A 21,197-nucleotide genomic window follows, 5' to 3' on the forward strand; every position below is an offset into this window, starting at 1 on the left:
TTAATTAGACTTAAACATGTAATTATCCTTCGTATATGAATTAATTATTAAGTAAGCTCCGAAAAATAATATTTAAAACCAAATATCTTTTTCTCTTTCCTAATCATTGGTCATCACCCAAGTCAATGATCCCACGTGGCAGTGTCTAATATGAACAGTTCATTTATAAATATATTTCAATTATTGTATTATTTTCTCTTCCATTCAAGAACCACCTAACTCTTGTGTATCATATGCCGACCAATCAGTTATTATTTATTCCTTATAAATAAATAAATATTAGAAAATGGAGAATGTGCAGTGCAGCGCAACGTTTGGTGGCTGAACATTTTGAAAATTAATTTTTCAGATTTGAAATATAATTTCATACTCTATTAATTAATTATATTGCATATGCTTTTCTTTCTTCCTTCGTTGGCCATCTTATATTATTTATTTAATATCGTCCATTTCGTTATAGGATAAACTAATTCACGCTTACCCTCATGCCTGCCAGACTCATTTCTCCTGCTTTCATTATTTCATTACATCAAAATATTAAATTATCCATTTAATTTATTTTTTGCAGAAACAACATTAGTATTTATTTTGCAAATTAATTTCACTTTCATACATAATTCAATAAACTTAGGTCAATAATTAATATTGTCTTATTCTTTTCTAATATTCTAACTATATAATTCAAATTTTAATTATTGATTCATAACCCGGATGGAAATATTAGCAAAGCGGGAAAAAGTAAAATAAAAAAAAAAAAAAGGAGAAAAATAGTAGGCATGACCGTCGGATCAGAAGATGCATGGCGTCAATCAACGGTCACGATTTGAGATGACAAAATTTAATGGCAGTGCTCAAAAAGCACACCTCTCCCACATGTCTCATCACTTCTCCTTCCTTTCTCCGCCATAGCCGCCAAAATTCCTGCCATTTCCGGCCGCTCTCTCACCTCCGCAATTCGCTTTTGACGGATTTCAAGTCCAAATTCCGTTTCATACGACAGAGTAAAAGCTAAGGAGTTCGAGGAGGAAGAAGGACGGAAACAGAAAAAGTGGATTGATTTATGACACCGCAATACAACCAAACCCCACACGAGTCCCAAGCAAAAAGTCCCAACTACTTATCTCTCTCTCTTTCTGGTGCTCTGCATCGTATAAGCACGTACACGAACTTGCGCGCGCGGCACTCTCTCTTTCTTTCTCTGAAGGAAGCTCACTTTCTTTGTTTCAACTTTTCCTCTGATACTTCACTTTGCAGTTTCTATTGTTCTGTTTTTGTTCGATGAGAGCCGGTGATTGTGGCTACCGGTCTGGTAATTGAGACCTCCGGAATGACCGACAGCAACTCTGTTGCGAAGACCTTCCGAGCTCTGGTGGAGAGCGCCGACCGGAAATTTGCTAGGGTCCAAGACGTCCCGGCTTACGGCCGTGTGGACAACCACCACTATTTTCATAAGGTTTTCAAGGCATATATGCGTCTATGGAAGTTCCAGCAGGAATTCCGCGCGAAGCTTGTTGAATCTGGTCTCAACCGCTCTGAAATTGGCGAGATCGCTAGTCGGATAGGTCAGCTTTACTTTGGGCATTATATGAGAACCAGTGAGGCCAGGTTCTTGATTGAAGCCTATGTGTTCTACGAAGCGATTCTTAATCGAAACTATTTTGAGGAATTGAAGAATTCGAGGAAGGATCTGGGAGCGAGGTTTAAACAGCTGAGGTTTTACGCGAGGTTTTTGCTGGTTTCGTTGCTTTTGAATCGCACGCACACGGTTCAGGTTCTCGCCGAGAGATTGAAGGCTCTGGTGGACGATAGCAAGGCCGCTTTTCGGGTAACTTCTAATTTGCTCAATAATTATAACTGAATTTTGGTTTATGTCAAATATTTTCAGTTTGCTGATGGACTTTTTTGACGGCCTGTTTATTTTTGGAGCTCATTTTTTTTTCACGATCCAGCTTATTTTTCTAATTTTGGCTTTTGATTCAATGCTGTCTAGACCTTGTGTAGCTTAGATTGTTCTGCTGTCTTTCTTTCTTTACCATAATTCTAATTAATATTTAAAAATTCGATTGCCTTTTCTTTGAATTGAAGAGCAAGTTTATGTTTGTTTCCATTCATTTGGTTTCTTCTCAGCTGCCCAACCTAACATAGTATAGAAACATTTATAATATGCTTGCACTATTTGTCATGTTTGTGTCCCGGAAATAGTTTATCTGAAAGGGCTCTATCAAGAAATTGAATCACGCTCCCAACAAATGCGAACAGTGGAGGAGTAATTTTCCTTTTACTTCTTTTTTTCTTTTTGCTGGCTTGTATGCAACTTTGAATTGAACTTACCAATATAAGATATTTGGGAGATTTTTTAATTATGACTGTTGAGATCAGTATGAGGTCTCCATATAATTATTCAAATCACGGTTGATTGTTGTGTTTAACATTTATCCAGATCTCGTGCTTTAGGTTTTTTTTTTTTTTTTTTTTTCAAATTAAACATGGTTATGCTCATACTTCACAGAGTTTTATGTGTAATTTTTGAAGAATGAAAATGATTTTAACACCCCTGCTTGATCAAATAAATAAGCTCCCTTTTTACTTCAAAGTATCGATATCTTCTTCACTTAGAAAATGTTACAAGGATATCACTGCAGCTTTTCACTACATAACTGAGGCACGCTAACTATTGCTTCTAGGGCACTGACTTTAAAGAATGGCGGCTAGTTGTACAAGAAATTTTCTGCTTCATGAAAGTAGCAGCAACAATCTCAATGAATGTCAGACCTCTGCGTTACTCTGCTTCATTTGATTCCCATCAGTTATCCCTTCCATTTGTAGCTCGTTTCCATGCAAAGAGGGTTCTTAAATTCCGAGATGCTGTTTTGACAAGCTACCACCGAAATGAGGTGAGTTAACTAGATTTATATATATTTTTTTGTCTGTCGCGAGAGTAAATATAAATCTTCAATGAGAAGAATGCTTATAGATTTAACTGATTTCATGTACTACTACTTTCAGGTTAAATTTGCAGAAATTACTTTAGACACGTATAGAATGCTACAATGTCTCGAATGGGAGCCTGGCTTCTTCTACCAAAAGCATCCAGTTGAACCAAATGAAAATGGTGCTACCATTGATCATTCTGGGGCTTCTGGTATAATTGATATTAATTTAGCTACCGATATGACTGATCCATCTTTACCTCCAAATCCAAAGAAAGCTATCCTCTATCGGCCTTCCGTGACTCATTTGATAGCTGTAAGTTTTTATTTATTCATGAAATTGTTACTGCTTCAGTTGTATGGTAGAGTTTTTAATTTATTCAACTTTTGGCCTTTTCTCAATTGTTCAGCTAGTGTTTTTGTTTTCTTAGAGAAGAGAAACAGATTTTATTGATGAATGAAATTAAGGGAGGTAAAACCCCCCCAAAATACACGCAAAATTACAAGAAAGAAGTCCAATTGGAGAGGGAAATAGAAAGACTATGATTACTTAAGGGGTGTTTACATTTACACCAATGAAAAGTGTTGAACAAGACCAAATCCATTAAACCACCAAAATTTACATCTCTGAAAACTGAAGCAAGAAGATCGAAAATAGTTGTCCAGTGAATGTTGATCAATTTTTAAATTTTAAGTTGGCCAATTTCTGTATTTTATTTCCTAAGATGCTCTTATCTCAAAATATTTTCTCGTTATTCTTCTGAATTGATTGTGGGTATATGCCCAGTATCTTGTTACATATGATATGATACCCTGAAGCTCTGCATTCGTTCTGCTTGCACTTATTATCTTGGATTTGCTTCGCATGATCTAATAAGGATAGGAACTTACGCATGCTTTACTGAAGCAAAGGAAAATAAGAAGGTTGATAGCATCGAGAGAAGGATCTTTCTCCCCAGTTCTGTACCCAAATATTTACCAACCTTTCCCACTTTCTTCTAATACTAAACGCTAATGAACTCATAATTTGCCGCATAACTACCCATATAACACCTAACTAAATTCCAATTCCTATAACCACCCACTGTCCAAAATTACCTTGTCCTCAAGGTGATGGATTCAAAATTAAGATATGTCATATCTTCTCATAATGACTATTGTGCCTTATAGCTATTCAACGTCAGAGGGAGAAATCACCACTTTTTTGTGAGAAAATTCTGCTTCGATGGTTGTTGGTGCTGGAGCCTGTGAGGGGAATTATCAACAGCTCCTCTAGTGCGCACTCCATATTTTTTCTCAGTCATCTTCACACTTTTGGAGGTACTCAAGAACAGTGTCTCTGCCGGTGTTTCTCCTCTAGCTTCCCATAGTCAGTACTGCATTCAGCCCCAAACTTTTCTCCTTAGCTATTTCCATACTACCTAAAATCTTCATCCTATACTCCAATGCTTATCACCACCCCCTGCCTATATATTACCTTGTCCTCTAGGTAATGAATAAGAACTAGGATATGCCCAATCTCCTCTTAGTGACCATTGTGACTTCAGGTATCCATAGTAAGAGAGAGAAAGCACCCTTTTTCTTTGGTATATAAGTCTTCGCTAGTCATACTACTTTAGCCCCTCTCACGTCACTGTTGTAATGCTTGACATGGGAAGGTTGATATTAGAGCAGTGACCTCTACATTCAAAGAAAGTATTCCAGCTTCACTCTTGCTTTTCTCTATCATCTTCACAACTTCAGAAGGTACCTTCCCATGCACAGTGCTTAGTCTGCGCTTCTTCTCTAGGTTCCCATCTCCATTCGGAGCTTCCTTTTCCCTACTCTATCAAATCCATGTTTGAAAGTGGAATTTGGCCTCTTATTCTATGGTTTTTTGGGTCTTGATGCAGTCACACTCTCAGCCCACTCATGAAATTTAGTGCCCAGAACCTCTCAAGCTCATGTAGTAGCATTCTCAACTATCAACCTTTTTCTTCTTATTGATTGCATTCTATTCTATTTTGTAGCCAATGCCATCAATTTTTCTACTTGGTTATCGAAATCTACTCTTCAAACCCTAATTTTCTGTTTGCGGTAAAACCACTCCTTTGGAATTTTGTCTACCAAGATTGACCATATCTTCTTCTATGCTCCCACCACTTTCTATTTATGAAAAATAGGCACTAGGTATGGCTTTCATTTGTTCAAGATTGGTTTGAGCTTTTCGTGCTACCTTCACTGTTGTTATGGGGCCTTATTGAATTGTGCCACCGTCCTTCAATGTGGATTGTGAGCCCCTTGGTCTTCAAGTTTCTTCATTCCTCACCGAGTGTTCCAAGATCTAGATTTCCATCCACCAATGGATTTTAAAGCTCGAGACACATTAAAGCTGAATACCACTCTGGGGCTTAAGCGTGTGGTGAAAAAAAAAAGCATGTTTTTTTTTTGTGATGCACTCAGTTGAAAAATGTTAATAGATTTTATGTATATGAAGTGATGAAAACTTTAAGAAAACAGAGATTTTATTTTAGGGGAAAAAGATTATTTTGTAAAAGAGTATTCGTTTGTGCCTTTTCCCTTATATTGAGGCATGTGCTTCATTAAGGGAGCCTCACTTTTTTAAGCAAGGTGCAGAGACTGTGCCTTGGGCCTAGGCGTGCATCTCAGTGAGCTTTTTAAAATGTCCAAATATTTTCCTACTTCACTTCTCTAAAACCAATGGTAATTAACAGTTCCCTCTAATAGACACTATCTATCCCTTATACAATATCGATGTAGTAACCCACCCCTGTACTAATCAAACTCACCAATGACTATGAAATAGTTGATACTTACTATCTACCTTTAGGAGAATTGCAAAAGAAAATTTTTGAGTTTAGTTCTGTACATAGTTAATTAAAATTATCAAGTAGGTCATTTCTGAACCGAAACAATGTTTTTGTTATGAGAATGCCTACTCTGCATCGTGTTTTTTGCCAGATGGTGTGTGTGGTTGCTCTGCCCGCATATTTTTTTTTTTTTTTTTTTTTTTTTGTATGATAAGAACTTTCAATGGAGCTTCTTGGCTTGTGATCAGGTCATGGCTACAGTTTGTGAGGAGCTCCTTCCAGATAGTATCATGCTGATTTATCTATCTGCAGCAGGTTAATGTCCTATAATCAATGATTCAAGTGAACTGATCTCATTTAAAATTTCTATTATTTATTGGCACTCATTGACAATATGTGCAGGAAAATGTTGTCAAAACAGTGTCAATCAAATGGCAAGTTATGGGGAATCAAGAAAATCCGTGAGAAGTAAAGTCATCACCCAGAACTCACGAGAAAATTGTAATGCTGTGCCTGAATCTTGTAAGAGTGAGAAGCGAGGATCAAGTGACCTATATGATGAGTATTTGTGGTTTGGGCATAGGAGTAATGGAGGTACAGTCCTGTCATACTCTCTCTCGATCGTCTTTTCTATTGAGTTATGTGGATACTTCTCAACTTTTTGTTGTTTCCAATTTCATTGATGCCTTAGAGTTCTTCTTATTCTTCTTCTCCTTTTTCTCTCTCTCAATTTTCAGGTCCAAACGTTCTATACCCTGGTGATATAATACCCTTTACACGTAGACCTGTTTTTCTGATAGTTGACAGTAACAACAGCCATGCATTCAAGGCAGGTTTGTCAAAACTTTTACATGTGTTGCCAGGTCATCATGGTTTGCTTCACACTGCTATATTGAAAATGAAATAGGTGGATATTTCTGGTTTTTCTTCAGTATCGTCATATCAGCTCTATATACGTGATTATCTCGGCTTTGAGTATGACATGAGATAGTTATGACCATCTGATGCATTAAATTGATCTGCTTTCCTTGTATAAAAGGACAGGTGTTGAAGCCAACTATTGCTTTCAACTTTCATGTTGCACTTTCAGTATGAATCTTTTCATGTACGCAAAATTGCCAGTTCACCAGTATCTTACTGACAGTTTCATGTTGATGGACCTGTCTGGTCTAGAGTGAATTTAATTGGTCTTTAGAGATACAATGCTTCAAGGAGTCACTTAAATCCGTCAATTTTTCTATGCTGTCAAGCCTATGTTATGAAATTCTATTTGACCAACCACAAGTCTCAGAGGACTATCTCAGAATTCACTTCGTTTAGTATTCCTAAATCTTACATATTAAGTGCGATACCTTGTTCTGTTGTTACTCTCAAGTCAATCTGACTGCTAACGTGGAAACGATATTTGGTTTTCAGGTTCTACATGGCGCAGAGAGAGGAGAGACTGCCGCCATACTTCTATCACCTTTGAGGCCTGCATTCAAGAATCCCTTAAATGTTGATACAATTCAATCAGGAAGTCAGTTCACTTTTTTCTTGAGTGCCCCTCTTCCTGCATTTTTGGAAATGGTTGGCCTGTCCTCGGCCAATATGGATACAGTAGGTTCATTATTACAGTCAAAACTCCTCTTCAAATTTTTTCAGGACTTCCGTTTAATCCACAACTCATTATTTATAGGATGTTTACAATGATGCTGAAACCATAGTCTCCACCGCACTTTCGGAGTGGGAAACAGTTCTTTGTACATCAACTAGCTTGAATATCGTTTGGGCCCAAGTTTTGTCTGATAACTTTTTACGCCGTCTCATTCTCAGGTATTTTCCAGTCAACTTGCTTATGTTATTTATGCAAATATTATATGTACCCAAAGCATCTTTTTTATGGAAGCGTGAATCATGTGGAATGCTCTAGCCATGGAAAGAAGTAACAATTATCTTTCTTTTGTTCCATAATCTGCAGATTTATATTCTGTCGATCCGTGCTATCCTTCTTCAGTACTAAAGAAGATGATGATCTTCCTATTTGTCTGCCTTATCTCCCCGATTCTGTTGCTTCGAATTCTGGAGTTGTCTGCTCAGCAATTCGCTGTCTCGCAAAGCACCTTAACGTTGCAGACTTATTTAACTTCCATGAAGTATGATCACAATCTAGATATTGCGAAAACAAATTTGAGTTCATAGTCTTCCTCAAAGGTCAGTTCACAACCGAAACATTACACCATTGACCTCTTGAGCGTTGCAGTAGGATCACAAATTGGTGTTTGTTCTGAAGCTAAAATTTATGAAACACTGGTAGTGTGATGGTGGTTGCCCTCCATTTTAACGTTTATGAGCAACCTATCCTGGGCTTACTGTCTAGTTAGATGAGAATGTGATAATTTATTGTAGGTTTCTATTGAGTCTTGAAGATTCATTTAGTTCCCTCTTATTTTTTGGGCCAATTTTTCTTTCGTTTCTCTGGAAAAAAAGTGGGGAAAAGAAATTGAAGCAGAGAAATGAAACAAGTTACTTGTAGATGCTGGCAAATGGGGGAGTATACAATCGCTTCTAGGACGCTTATTACAAAAGTGTCAAATCATGAAAAGTGTGACTTCATCTTTGTAACTTGAGTCTGTTCATTATTGGAATGTTATAAGAAAGCATTTTCGAAGTTCAGGAAGCTGTTCTTGTTGCCTAAGATTAAATCATGTCCAAGTTGGACGTATCTTTAAGTGCTATGTTAGATACAAGGGGGAATTGAAATTTTTACCATTTCATAAACAAATATCAATTAATTAAAATGACTCTTTTTAGAGTTCAAATGAAGTTAGATGTCATGCAAATTGAACAGGAATGTCATGAGTAGAGGATATGCATGACACGTGTCCCTCGAGAGGCCGGCCATAGCATCAACACTAACCTATCAATAAGGCAGATCAAAGGGTGGTCGAGACCAAGATCGAGGGCTAGGAGTTGTATTTAGTTTTCGATCAAAATTCTTCGTCTTCTCGTTTGTCTCAAGGCTTAGTCTTTTGTGTTAACTTGAACTTTTCTGCTACATTGAGTATTTTTTTTTTTTTTTACAGTTGTTTCGCCTCTAACTTCTCTTACAACTAGATCTCGTTATTTTGGTCACAATTAATTTATTCATGATATTGGTCATTCATTTTAACAACGAAACTTTTGAAAGATATATATCTTGAAGGCCAAAATAAAATGAACACAAATTTCCTGGAAATTTGTGTTAAGAAAAGAAACTATAATATAGTGCAATTCCAGTAACCCAAATTGGATAAAATCCTGTATGGCGACCATTTGAAAGTTCTATTTTTTGCAATTCCCGTATATCTCCCAACAGAATAAACAAAACTCCAATTTTCCAATCTTTTATGTTTGACAACTTCAAAATCCAAAGACCCCTTGAAATTGGGTAACACTCCATATTTAACGGTTTGATTCTATAACCTCTCAAAAAAAGAAAAAAAAAAAAAAAAAAAAAAAAAAAAAAAGTTAAATGCCACAGATTTATCGCAATTCCGACCAATCGGAAACGAGAATTGCATTCTCTCGATCCTCGTCTTCCTTCTAAAGGTCACATCCTGGCCGTTCACTCTACTCGAGAAAACACAACTCACGCCATCATTTACCGTTAGATTCGTACACCGAAAAAACACACGGATATGCTTTCTTAACCGTCCGATCTCAGATTCTATCTTCCAGTACGACCCTATAAATACGCCCTAACTGCTCTTGTTGTCAAACTTTTTAGCTTCTTTGACATTGAGAGATCTGCTCAAGAAAGAGAAGAAGCAGCGCCAAGCAACACGAGGTATGCCTGATTCTATATTTTTTGTTTTCTTTCGCCATTTTTTAATTTTTGTTTTGCTACTGGGGAATATGTTTAGGGTTTTACACTTCTTTTTTGGGTTTTCTTCTTTAGAGTTGCTGCATCGTTGCTGGATCTTGCTATTTTCGTTGATGATTCATATCCTTGTTCGGCGTTCTCCGCTTTTGATTGTGTTTCCAGACTTAGGCTTGAGAAATTTTGGAGCACTTAAGAGTTACCTGGGTTTTAGGTTTCTCATACGTTAACAACTTCCCCTGATTTGTTGTCTCTTTTAGGTTTCGTGTTCTTTGTTTCTGGAAGTTTGTGAGAACATGTGATTCTGGTAGTTGTTAGGAAATGGGATTAGCTATCAATTGGATGTGACGAATTAGATTTTAGCGTTGTGTAGTCTTATGTGGGCGCTTAAATTGAAGCATTTGCCTGACCTGAATTTGAGTATAGTACGGTTTAATTGTGAATAAATCGGAAGTGGGGTTTATTTTCCGCAGATGGCTCGTACCAAGCAAACTGCCCGTAAGTCTACTGGAGGAAAGGCTCCCAGGAAGCAGCTGGCCACAAAGGTTTGTTCAATTTTCATAAGTTCGATTCCGTGGGTGAATTTGGTTGATTTCTCAATTCTATGAACGTTCTAATGTGGTTATGTTTTTGGAACTGCAGGCAGCACGTAAGTCCGCCCCAACCACAGGAGGGGTGAAGAAGCCTCACAGATACCGACCTGGTACTGTTGCTCTTCGGTGAGTTCACGTGGCCTAAATCTCCCATGTTTTCCATCTGGAATTTGCTATATGTGTTTTGTAACTTTCGATTACGTTTTGATGCGCAGTGAAATTCGCAAGTACCAGAAGAGTACTGAGCTTTTGATTAGGAAGTTGCCGTTCCAGAGGTTGGTTCGTGAAATTGCACAGGACTTCAAGGTATGTTCATATGTCTGTTAACTTATATTTCATCTCCTGCTTGTAGATTTTGCCGAGGTTTGTGTAATTAAGGTCTTGCGTTAATTCTATTGGTGCAGACTGATCTGCGTTTCCAGAGCCATGCTGTTCTTGCTTTGCAAGAGGCCGCCGAGGCCTACCTTGTTGGGTTGTTCGAGGACACCAATCTGTGCGCCATTCATGCCAAGCGTGTTACCATAATGCCCAAAGATATCCAGTTGGCTCGGAGAATCCGAGGTGAACGTGCATAGAAGATGATGGTGGGTGTTATTGGCTGCAAGGAGGTGATCAAAGGCCTAATTGATGTGATGATATGGATATGGATGGATGGATGGTTCTTACTTTTGTTTTAAGCAACGTCGGTAGATAGCAATACTAGGAAACTTGTAGTGAATATGTGGTAAAATGGCATAATGCTTTGCTTGTGCATGTTGATGTTTAGCTGTGGATGATTTTGTTTTTAGTTTTTTCAAAAGATGGGAGTTCGATTCTGTATTTCATTGAATTGTGTACTTTGGGCATGCAGCCAAACTAATATCGCTGGTTTAACCTATCACATCTAATCTTTAGTTCAGGTTTGTAAGTTCCAGTTCAATTTTTCTATCTATATTGCTTAGAATGGATAATTAATTCCTATTGCGATTCTTAGAAAATTTTTCATGTGCTTGTTATACAAACTCTTTACCACGGGTCTGGTCCGAAGCTGTTGTCAAGCCATTAATTTGTCCAATTTACTCTTATATTTGGATTGATAACCAATGAACTACTGTTCTTGTTTTCCTTGGATTGTTGCCTCATTCATTCCTCATTACTAAGTGGACTATCAACAAAACAACCCTCTAGAATTGGCATTCTTCATGTATGTACATATAATTTATAACACTTGTGGCACCTACCCACCAACCCAAAAAAGCTTAGGCTATGCTAAGCTTTTGCTCTTTTCATAGCCTCGAGGTTCTGTCCAAATCTAGTAAACGTAGAGAGATGGAGTTATTATTCACTGTACGTGCGGGGAGGTTGAAGGTGAGGTGTGTGGAGTGCTCACGTAGTTGAGGGGTACAATGCATGTGAGGTTGGGTTGGTTTATTGTCTCGAGATAGTCATAGGAGCTTTGTTTCCATTGTAGGATGAATTATTATAAATAAATTGTTCATACCTAAAAGAAAACAACCCAATAAAGATTAATTAATAATGCCTTAGAAGAGGTAAATTGGATTAAAGAGAATGATGAGACAAATAGAACCAAATCTTCCAAATTCCTTTTCACTTAATTGTCAAGAATTTAAGTGTTAAGTTCACATCATTGAATGTTTCAAAAATGTAATAAAATTTATGAATGAAGTAACATGTTTGAGAGCTTGGGAGTTTTTTCTTTCTCAACAACGTTCCAATTTAGTTACTTGTGTTTACTAATAACAATCTTACGTACCATATTACCTAAAGAAAGTTTTATAATTGAAACATTGAAAAAGGCTGCTCTCATTGATTGTGGTTTTTGGTTCATTCATGTATCTCTTCTTTACTCGAGTTCACATTCTAACCGAGATTGTTTATGAGATTTTATTAAATAATACGACTAAATTCCACCTTATATGACAAAATTTATATTTTAATACAACATTCAAACACCTACTAAATTAAGAAAACATATATTTTAAGGATATCATTATTTATTACTTAAACTAAGAATTAAACAAATAATTAACAAAAAAAGAAAAAAGGCCAATTGACAACGTCAAATCCAATTCCTAATTAACTTCGTCCTTCCTCTGCCTCTCTCTCTCTCTCTCATTTTAATTTTTTTTTTTTTTTTTTTTTTTTTTTTTTTTTTTTTTTTTTTTTTTTAGAATTGACAAAGATTGAAAGCCCAATAATTAGTTTACTGGAACAACCGCCAACTTCGGATTTTCCTTCATTCTCAAACCTATTTTCTTCTTCCAATCTTTGCTCAAATCTCCAAATTCACAAACCAACACACATATCTTCAATCCCTTTCACTTTTGTAGCTGTTCTTCTTTGAATGGAATTGCGTGTTCTTTTAACTACTTCGATTCTGTAAGTTTCCTTTTCTCTTCCCCTCCTAGTTTTCTCCCATTGACCATTTCTCTTTCCTACAATTTTCCTGTTCTTCGATATAGATTCTTCATTTCTTTTGATTCTATTGAAATTTTGATTTCTTGAGGAAATGGGTTTTGTTCTGTTTTGTGTTTTGTTGCCAAATTCGCTGAGAAGTTGATCAGAGTTTCTGAGATGCATCAACAAATGGAGAAGACTGATGAGAAAACTCGTGTGGCAGAGGAAGAACAAAATGGTTCATCCGAGCTTAATGATCAGCTGGAAGAGATGAAGAAAATGGCGGACGAGACCAATACAAAGCTCAGGTCTGAGTTGGAATCTGTGAAGAGCAAAAGAGATTCTGCCATGGAAAAGGCTAAGGAATTGGAGCTTCAATTGGCAGAGAAGAGTTCTAATATGGCAAAGCAAAAAGAGGAGCTCTCTGTTTTGAAACGTTTCGAATCGCAAACCCAAACAAGAATCCAAGAACTCGAAAAAAAGTACCAAAATTCGAAAGAATCAGAAGAGAAAACCAAGGAATTATTAGCAGAACAAACAAAGCGCCTCGAACAGACAAAGATTTCCCTGGAAGAATCGAAGATAGAGATCCTATCTCTTCATGAAAAACTTGTGAAATTCTCTACCGAAACCCATTTCAACGAATTCCCGACGCACAACATTCCAACAAAAAATGAATTCGAACGCCTAAAATTCGAGCTCCAATCGACAAGACACCAACTTGGTGTCCTAAAAAACGAGCTAAAAGTGACCACAGAGGCTGAGGAGAACAACAAAACAGCCATGGACGATCTAGCAATGGCATTAAAAGAGGTAGCAACAGAAGCCCATCATTTGAAAAGGAAATGCAGCACAACCGAAAAGGAATTACAGAAAACAAAAGAAGAAGCAGATTATTTGAAAACGACATTAAAAAACACAGAGGAAAAGTACAAATCTTTGCTACAAGAGGCAAGAAGAGAGGCAGATTTGTACAAAAGCACTGTGGATAGACTGAGATTGGAAGCAGAGGAGTCTCTGTTGGCATGGAGTGGAAGAGAAACAAGCTTAGTAGACTGCATAAGAAGAGCCGAAGACGACAGATTCAATGCTCAACAAGAGAATCGCCGTTTGATGGATACTCTGAGGCTAGCAGAATTGAAGAACATGACATCAAAAGAAGAGATAAAGAAATTAAGGGACATTCTAAAACAGGCCTTGAACGAAGCCACAGTGGCCAAGGAAGCTGCAGGAATCGCCATTGAAGAGAATTCACAGCTGAAAGACTCCTTAGCTGAGAAGGAGAACGCATTGGATTTCGTTAGCAGTGAGAATGAGACACTGAAAGTCAACAAAGCTGCAGCATTAGAGGAGATTAAGGAGCTAAAGCAGCTGCTAGAAGCAAGTAAGAGAGGAGAAAGCAATGGAAAAGAAGAAAACAAGGGGAAAGAAGAAAACAAGGGGAAAGAAGAAGGGAAGGAGCAGGTGGAGAAGGAGATAACGAGGTCGAGGCCACCGTTGAGTCCGAGTCCAAGCCTGACTCCACCGCCAGTAGAAAAGGAAGATACATTCGGGAGAAGGCTGGGGAAGGCTTTCAGTTTCAGTTTCTTGGAGCTGAGGCTGACATCAGAGAAGAAGAAGGAGGTCGAAGAGGACGAGGGAGAGCCTCAAATGGAGGAGACGCTCAAAGGGTCGATTTTCGACGAGGTGGACTCGCCTGGTTCAGGGAGGATGCACGAGAGGAAACGATCATTGTCTCAGTTCGACGGTGATAGGGATATACTGAACGATGAGATTGAGGACCTTGAGCACTTGGAAGAGGGGAATTTGGATGGAGAAGAAGGGGATAGGAATTCAAGGAAGAAGAAGGCATTGATAAGGAGATTTGGGGATCTTTTGATGAGGAGGAGGAGTTTCCAGAAGAAGGAACAATCCCCAGAATGAACTTATGTCATCTTTCTTTCTGATGCATTTTTGCATTTGCAATTCTTAAATTCTTTTGTACTGTAAATTCATACAAGTAGCTTACATTGTGATTTATTTATGATTATTTTCTTCTCTTTTTTATTTGGGTCAAAGATGTCTTTATTCTCGAATGAAATGAGAATAGTTGGATATAGTTTTGGATTCAAAGGGTTTCTAATTTGAAACTCTCCAATGAAGTTGTAATTGTAGACATCCCTATTTGAAAACTCATCCTACGCATTGTGCAAATAATCGTTGACATTGCTGTTCTTAGATGGTTAAAACTATCATGTCCATAACATCAAAACATCAGAAGATTATCATCAGTGGCATAATATACAAATTTCATACCTTAAAGAAGATGCTAACCACATGAGTTGAGCTCGAACTACAATTCATAACCAGGGAACCTCGACTCCTCGGGCTTACACAGATCGAACCAAAGGCAAGCAGTTCCAGCTAGACCATGAAAAAGAGAGTAAAGACGGTCACCTTCATTTTGGCTTTCGGCACCAACAAGCTTGCTAGCATTATGATACAAGTAGGTTCCAAATGCTCTGGCTCTTTCTTCATACTCGCTCTCTCCGGTAAGGCGATGAAGGGAAAGGAAGGCGTACGCATTCCCAGAAACACCGTCTGCGAGTCCAACTTCCTTGACCAATCCATTTTTCCATACTACTTCCCCTGCTTCAATCGCAGCATCCCTAAATTCTCTGTCTTCATGGAAAACCTGAAATGTGAGTAAACGAGCTTCCATCAATTCAGTTACCTCCTTATGTATTCCAGGAATATAAAGCTTTCCAATACAGTTCATCAACTGATTCCTTATGAACAAGCCCAGATTAACCCTTTTTATTAACCCTTAATCAACATGATGCAATTACATTAACCCTTAATCTGTTGGAAAGAGGGATAGTGAAAGAGATAGGAATAGATGAGAATAGATAGAAGCTGCAGTGCTTTATTAATGTCTACTGACTTGATGCTTAGAGGGTTACACAATTCCCGTATTTATAGCTAATACAGTGGACCAGAAATAGTAAATCATAGAAATCTAGATAAACTCAAATCTAATAACAATCTCCTAAAATCTTGTTAGTTTGAATATTTGAATCATATCTAACTACTCTAAATCATATCTTGATTTTGAATACTTTGAATCATATCTCAACACTCCCCCATGATTCAAAGTTGCAGATGTAAGTACAGAGCTTTTCTTCTGACAAGACCTTCGTAAGTATGTCTGCTTTAACCCGTACATTGTCTGTCTCAGCTTGTATACCTTTGTTTCTTTGTCTTCCTTTATGAATCCCTCTGGCGGTCTTACATAAACCTCTTCTTGTAAATCTCCATAAAACTTTTCGTTTGGTAGGTAAACCATATCCCATGTTTCATCTTTCTTAAAGGACTGCATCTCTACTGTCATGGCTTTCTTCCCGTCTTCAGTTGCTTCTTCATAATTCATAGGGTCTGAAACAGTAAGAGCAAATTGACATGATGCATATATGTCAGCTAAAGATTTATACTTCCTTGGAGGTGTCTCATCTGAAAGTTCTTCAAGAGAGGAATTGCTGTTAAGTGATTCTGAAGATGATGAATTTGACACACTTTGTGTTGCAGTGGATCCACTGGGAGATGCACTGGAGTTGACCCTTGTCTCTTCATTTGGGGAAACTTCAACTGTAATCTTTTGCTGCTCCTGTTCTTTACTCCAATCCCAACTCACGTTTTCATTAAATATTACATCTCTTCTAACTAAAATCTTTTCACTAACGGGGTTGTATAGTTTATATGCCTTTGATTGAGTACAATAGCCAATGAAAATGCATTTTTCAGATTTTTCATCAAGCTTTTGACGAGTTTGAGGATGTTTCAAAGCATAAGCAACACAGCCAAAGATTCGTAAATGACTTACAGATGGTTTCCTTCCATGCCATGCTTCATAAGGAGTTCGATTCATAACCGCCTTTGTTGGTGAGATGTTTAATAGATAAACAGATGTTGCTACGGCTTCGGCCCAAAATTGGTTTGGAAGTCTCCTTGCTTGTAACATACTTCTTGCCATCTCCACAATAGTTCGATTTTTTCGTTCAGCGATTCCATTCTGTTCTGGAGTGTAGGGAGCTGTTAATTCCCTTTGGATGCCCTCTTCTTCACAAAAGAGATTGAAATCTTTAGATACGAACTCGCCACCTCTGTCTGTGCGAAGAACTTTAATGTGACAGCCACTTTGGTTCTCTACCATAGCTTTAAAAATCTGGAACTTCTGAAAAGTTTCTGACTTATGTTGTAGGAAGTAAACCCAGCTCATGCGACTATAGTCATCAACGAATAGTAAAAAGTATATACTTCCACCCAAGGACTTCGTTTGCATTGGCCCACATAAATCAGCATGAATTAGTTCTAGATAATGTGAAGCTCTTTTAGCTTTTCCAACAGGAAAGAACTTCCTAGTCTGCTTGCCATAAATGCATCCTTCACATAAATTAGTTGAGTCAATTCTTGGTAATCCGAAAACCATACCTTTATCCCTGAGTATTTTCAGGCCGTTCATATGAAGATGTCCATATCTGAGATGCCATAATGTTGAATCATCTTTCATGCTAGCAGTAAGAGCAAAATCCTCCATGTTAGAAACATCAAGTGGAAACATCTTATTTGAAGTCATGGCAATTTCAACTTTATGGCCTGATTTCTTATCTGTGATGACACATGTGTTATCATCAAATAGAACTGAGTGTCCTCTGGTCATCAATTGTCCAACACTCAATAAATTGTACCCTAAATCAGGTACAAATTGAACATTATCTAATTGTTTTATCTTACCGTGACTGGTTTCGACTTTCACTGTACCTTTTCCTTCAACTTGCATCTCTTTTGTATTTCCAAGTTGCACCTTAATCTTTTGCGTCTCATCAAGCTCTTTGAATAAGGATTTGGTGCCTGTCATATGGTTCGAGCATCCGCTATCAACAAACCATAAGTTACCTTTTTCTGGATTAGTATCCATGCACGCCACAAACAACTTTTCTTCTTCTTCTTCATTCTCTGCTGCAAAATTCATTCGTTGATTTTTATACCAACAATCAGATTTTGTGTGACCATACCTTCTACAATGGTAACATTGTATGACATTCCTTTGTTCATTAAATTGTCTCTGTCCATCACTTCTCCACCTGTTATCACGACCACCATGGAAGTTGCGAAATCCTCCTCTTCCACGACTTCTACCTGCTAAATGAATATTTTCTCTTTCGTTATTGGTTGTCTCCTTCACTTGTAGTGCCTTTTCTTCGTTTCTTTCTGATGCTCTATTGATTCTTGCCTCATGAGCCTGAAGCGAGCCCATCAGTTCATCAACGGAGAGTATGGATAGATCCTTAGCTTCTTCTATGGCGGCCACCACATGGTCAAACTTTGGAGTCAAGCTTCTCAACACCTTTGCAACAATTGTTTCGTTTGAAATTTTCTCTCCATAGGTACGCATCTGACTGACTATTGCCATTGATCTTGACAAAAAATCAGCAATTGATTCGCCATTCGTCATGAGTAGAGTTTCAAAATCACGTCTTAGAGATTGCAATTTCACTGTCATGACCTTTGAGTCTCCTAGAAACTCCTTCTGTAGAATTGACCATGCCTGCTTTGATGTGGTTGCTGCTGCAATTCGTGAAAAAATAGTCTCATGAACTGCTTGCTGAATAATGAATAGAGCCTTGGCATCGTTTTTCTTGGTTTCTCTTAGTCTCTCCTTTTCTTCTATTGTGGGTTCTAATACATCAGCAAACCCGTGCTCCACCAAGTCCCATAGCTCCTGCGATCTGAGCAAGGTCTTCATCTTGATGCTCCACCACTCGTATTTCTCACCATTAAATATTGGTAACAACGGTGCAGAGGAAGAAAAACCAGCTACTGCCATTTTTGTTTTGTGAAAGAAAATAATCACTCGCCCTCGTGTCGAACGAACCTGGCTCTGATACCAAAATTGTTGGAAAGAGGGATAGTGAAAGAGATAGGAATAGATGAGAATAGATAGAAGCTGCAGTGCTTTATTAATGTCTACTGACTTGATGCTTAGAGGGTTACACAATTCCCGTATTTATAGCTAATACAGTGGACCAGAAATAGTAAATCATAGAAATCTAGATAAACTCAAATCTAATAACAATCTCCTAAAATCTTGTTAGTTTGAATATTTGAATCATATCTAACTACTCTAAATCATATCTTGATTTTGAATACTTTGAATCATATCTCAACATAATCAACATGCAACATGGTCTAAGCTGACCCATGAAAAGAGATACTAGGTGAGCATTGAAAGGGACCAAACCTGCGAAGCCTTGCAAAGGGTAATGCCTATGCCAGTTGCCCCATGAGACCATTGAACAAATTTGTCCCTGGGGTTTCCTTCACTTGAGGGGTAGTTACCACAATGTGGAAACCTTTTGCTTATCAGATATCTCAACGTCCTCTTAACATCATCAGCATCCTCATTTGAAAGGGGGAAATGGAGAAGTACGTGCAAGATACCAGCTAGGCCGTTGGCTGCACCATAATATCTCGTCCCGTGCCATCGGTACATCAGAGGGCAGTCTGGATTATCGGATGCGCCCACCCTTCCACCTGCTAATACAGCATCAACTATAGACATGAGAAGATCATGGGGAAACTTCTGCTCTCCAAGATGCTTATTTATGAACAAGGCAGCCCATAAGAACCCAGCTCGCCCATAAAGGAGATCATATGACATTCCAAAACCTCCTTCCTCAGGTCCAATTGGGAGAGCTTTCTCTTGTGCAGCCTATAAAATGTTTCAAAATATTTTAGGCCACTTTTTGCGACATTATTAGACTTTGAACTGAAGAAAGTATTGTAAATCATATTGATGAAGAAAATCATGCTCGAGTCTTTATATGCTTCCAAAAATGGTAATAATAAATTGTTTCTGATCAAGCAAATGGCTTTTTCTGGGAGGAAAAATATAAAAAGAAGATATTAAATTGAGAAAAGAAGAAATGAGACCTGCAGAAAAAGATCGAAGAACATGTCGAGCCTTTGGGGATCCCCCATGTAATGAGATACCACGGCGCCAACAGCATACACTCCTACTCTACCACACAAAAACGTCAAGTGCCTGCGGAAAACAATATTTATTATTTAACATACAAAATATATATATATATATATGTGGGCCCACCCTTTATTTTTTTGTCTTCCATTTCTAGACGGTGACACCTGTCAAATGTTGAGAAGATATTTATCTTCCTGGTAAATTATCACGTGTGTAATACAGCTTTGATGCTTGACAGTCTTTTAAAAAGATAATATTGTCTACATATATATATATATATTTTGGAAAATGAGACTATCAAAGACAATTCAATAATCAAGATCTTATCATTTTTAAATCATGAATATCTTATTTTTTAATTATAAAGTGAGAATTTTGGCTAAAGAAAATGATTGTATTCTATCAGGAATAACAGGCAAAGTTTTTCTTAATAAAATATTTCCACGAATATCAAATAAAATAATTGCAGGATAAGAAACATATTCCCCCAAATTATTTATTTACAAAAATACAATTTCCATGATTTTTCATCTTTTCTTCTTGGTTTCTTATTATTTTAAAAAAATTAATTTAAATCCCTAATTCCAAAATTTCAACTAAAACTACCTCATCCTATATATATTATTTATTTATTTATTAATTTCCCGTTCCGTTTCTTTTTCGTTAATTAGTATCACCGTACATACAACAACCGACTTCGTAATAATAATCAATCATCATATATTATTTTTAAATATGAAAAAGGGAAAGCAAGATCACGTGATCACCTGTGCGAGGCACGTGCTGCAAGAGAACAGGTGTCGACGATATCGGAGCACAAGTGCAAGTCCGGAAGGCTACCGGTGGCCTCGTACGACCTCAGGCAGGTTAACGCTGTTCCAAGGAGGCCAGTGTAGGCCGTCGGATCAACGCCGATGTTATCGTCACGACGTCGTTTCCAAGTGACTTCCACAACCTAACAAATTCAAGCACAGAGAGCAAAAAATTAGTTCCGTTCAGACAGCGTTAGGGCACAGTGTTGTGATCTACATCGATTCCGCGAGTTCCGGTAGTGTAGAAGAAAAGAAGGAACCAACCTGATTCTTCAAAGAAACGGCCGTAGAGAGAAATAACTCACGAGGAAGCAGAAGCCTCTTGACCGGAATCAAATCCAGCTGTTCGGTCATTTCTCCTCCTCCTTCTCGCTCCTCTTGCGACGACGCGAACTCCATCGCCGACGACATTCTGGAAATCCGCTTTTCTCGAAGAAACTTTTGTAGCAGAGAGATTGAGAATGAGAGACTAAGGGAATCAATGGCGGTTTGAAGAGGTCGAATCTGTGGATTTCGATTCTCTGTCTGCCACTACCGCTATTTAGTTTTATCTGTTTCTTACACGCGAATAATGTTTTTTATTTTTTATTTTCCTTTTTAACTTTTTACTCTCTGTAACTTTACAAGATAATGAAATGTGAAAAACGAACCATAAGCATAATTTTATCTTTTTACTTTATCTTTTTACTTTATCTTTTAAAAGTATTTATACTTTTTTCTTATGGTTTCATTATTTACCTTTTAATTTAATCTCCCAAAAAATTAAAGATTTATACGAGTGGCATTATCTTCCAAA

The 21,197-nt window shown here is 37.6% G+C and overlaps 4 protein-coding genes across 6 annotated transcripts; 3 read left to right on the forward strand and 1 right to left on the reverse strand.

Moving 5' to 3' along the window:
* Positions 1-862: 862 nt before the first annotated feature.
* LOC111793880 (uncharacterized) lies at positions 863-8,395 on the forward strand. The gene is made up of 9 exons (XM_023675950.2): positions 863-1,825; positions 2,685-2,894; positions 3,007-3,246; positions 5,989-6,055; positions 6,143-6,334; positions 6,478-6,569; positions 7,157-7,339; positions 7,419-7,555; positions 7,701-8,395. Exons 1-9 carry the CDS (start codon positions 1,328-1,330, stop codon positions 7,879-7,881), a joined length of 1,800 nt encoding a protein of 599 aa, XP_023531718.2. The 5' UTR covers positions 863-1,327; the 3' UTR covers positions 7,882-8,395.
* Positions 8,396-9,399: 1,004 nt separating this feature from the next.
* LOC111793891 (histone H3.3) lies at positions 9,400-11,072 on the forward strand. The gene is made up of 5 exons (XM_023675962.2): positions 9,400-9,548; positions 10,055-10,126; positions 10,224-10,300; positions 10,390-10,480; positions 10,579-11,072. The coding sequence occupies exons 2-5, from the start codon at positions 10,055-10,057 to the stop codon at positions 10,747-10,749; spliced, it is 411 nt and encodes a 136-aa protein (XP_023531730.1). The 5' UTR covers positions 9,400-9,548; the 3' UTR covers positions 10,750-11,072.
* A 1,571-nt stretch (positions 11,073-12,643) lies between these two features.
* Positions 12,644-14,622, forward strand: LOC111778425 (uncharacterized). The gene has a single exon (XM_023658244.2). It carries the CDS (start codon positions 12,749-12,751, stop codon positions 14,492-14,494), a length of 1,746 nt encoding a protein of 581 aa, XP_023514012.2. The 5' UTR covers positions 12,644-12,748; the 3' UTR covers positions 14,495-14,622.
* On the reverse strand, positions 13,444-20,946 carry GCL1 (GCR2-like 1). Of its 3 annotated transcripts, none has more exons than XM_023658268.2 (6): positions 20,666-20,946; positions 20,357-20,544; positions 19,541-19,652; positions 18,849-19,319; positions 14,867-15,245; positions 13,444-13,844 (listed from the first exon to the last, which is right to left on the reverse strand). In XM_023658268.2, exons 1-5 carry the CDS (start codon positions 20,810-20,812, stop codon positions 14,904-14,906), a joined length of 1,260 nt encoding a protein of 419 aa, XP_023514036.2. In that variant the 5' UTR covers positions 20,813-20,946; the 3' UTR covers positions 13,444-13,844; positions 14,867-14,903. The 3 variants fall into 3 exon arrangements, with proteins under 3 accessions (XP_023514036.2, XP_023514045.2, XP_023514026.2); XM_023658277.2 differs by having other exon boundaries at positions 13,444-13,891; XM_023658258.2 differs by lacking the exon at positions 13,444-13,844 and having other exon boundaries at positions 14,756-15,245; positions 20,666-20,945.
* Between the last annotated feature and the right edge of the window lie 251 nt (positions 20,947-21,197).

The sequence above is a fragment of the Cucurbita pepo genome, chromosome 1 (assembly GCF_057944985.1).
Source record: "Cucurbita pepo subsp. pepo isolate OVF chromosome 1, ASM5794498v1, whole genome shotgun sequence".
Taxonomy (NCBI): Eukaryota; Viridiplantae; Streptophyta; class Magnoliopsida; order Cucurbitales; family Cucurbitaceae; genus Cucurbita; species Cucurbita pepo.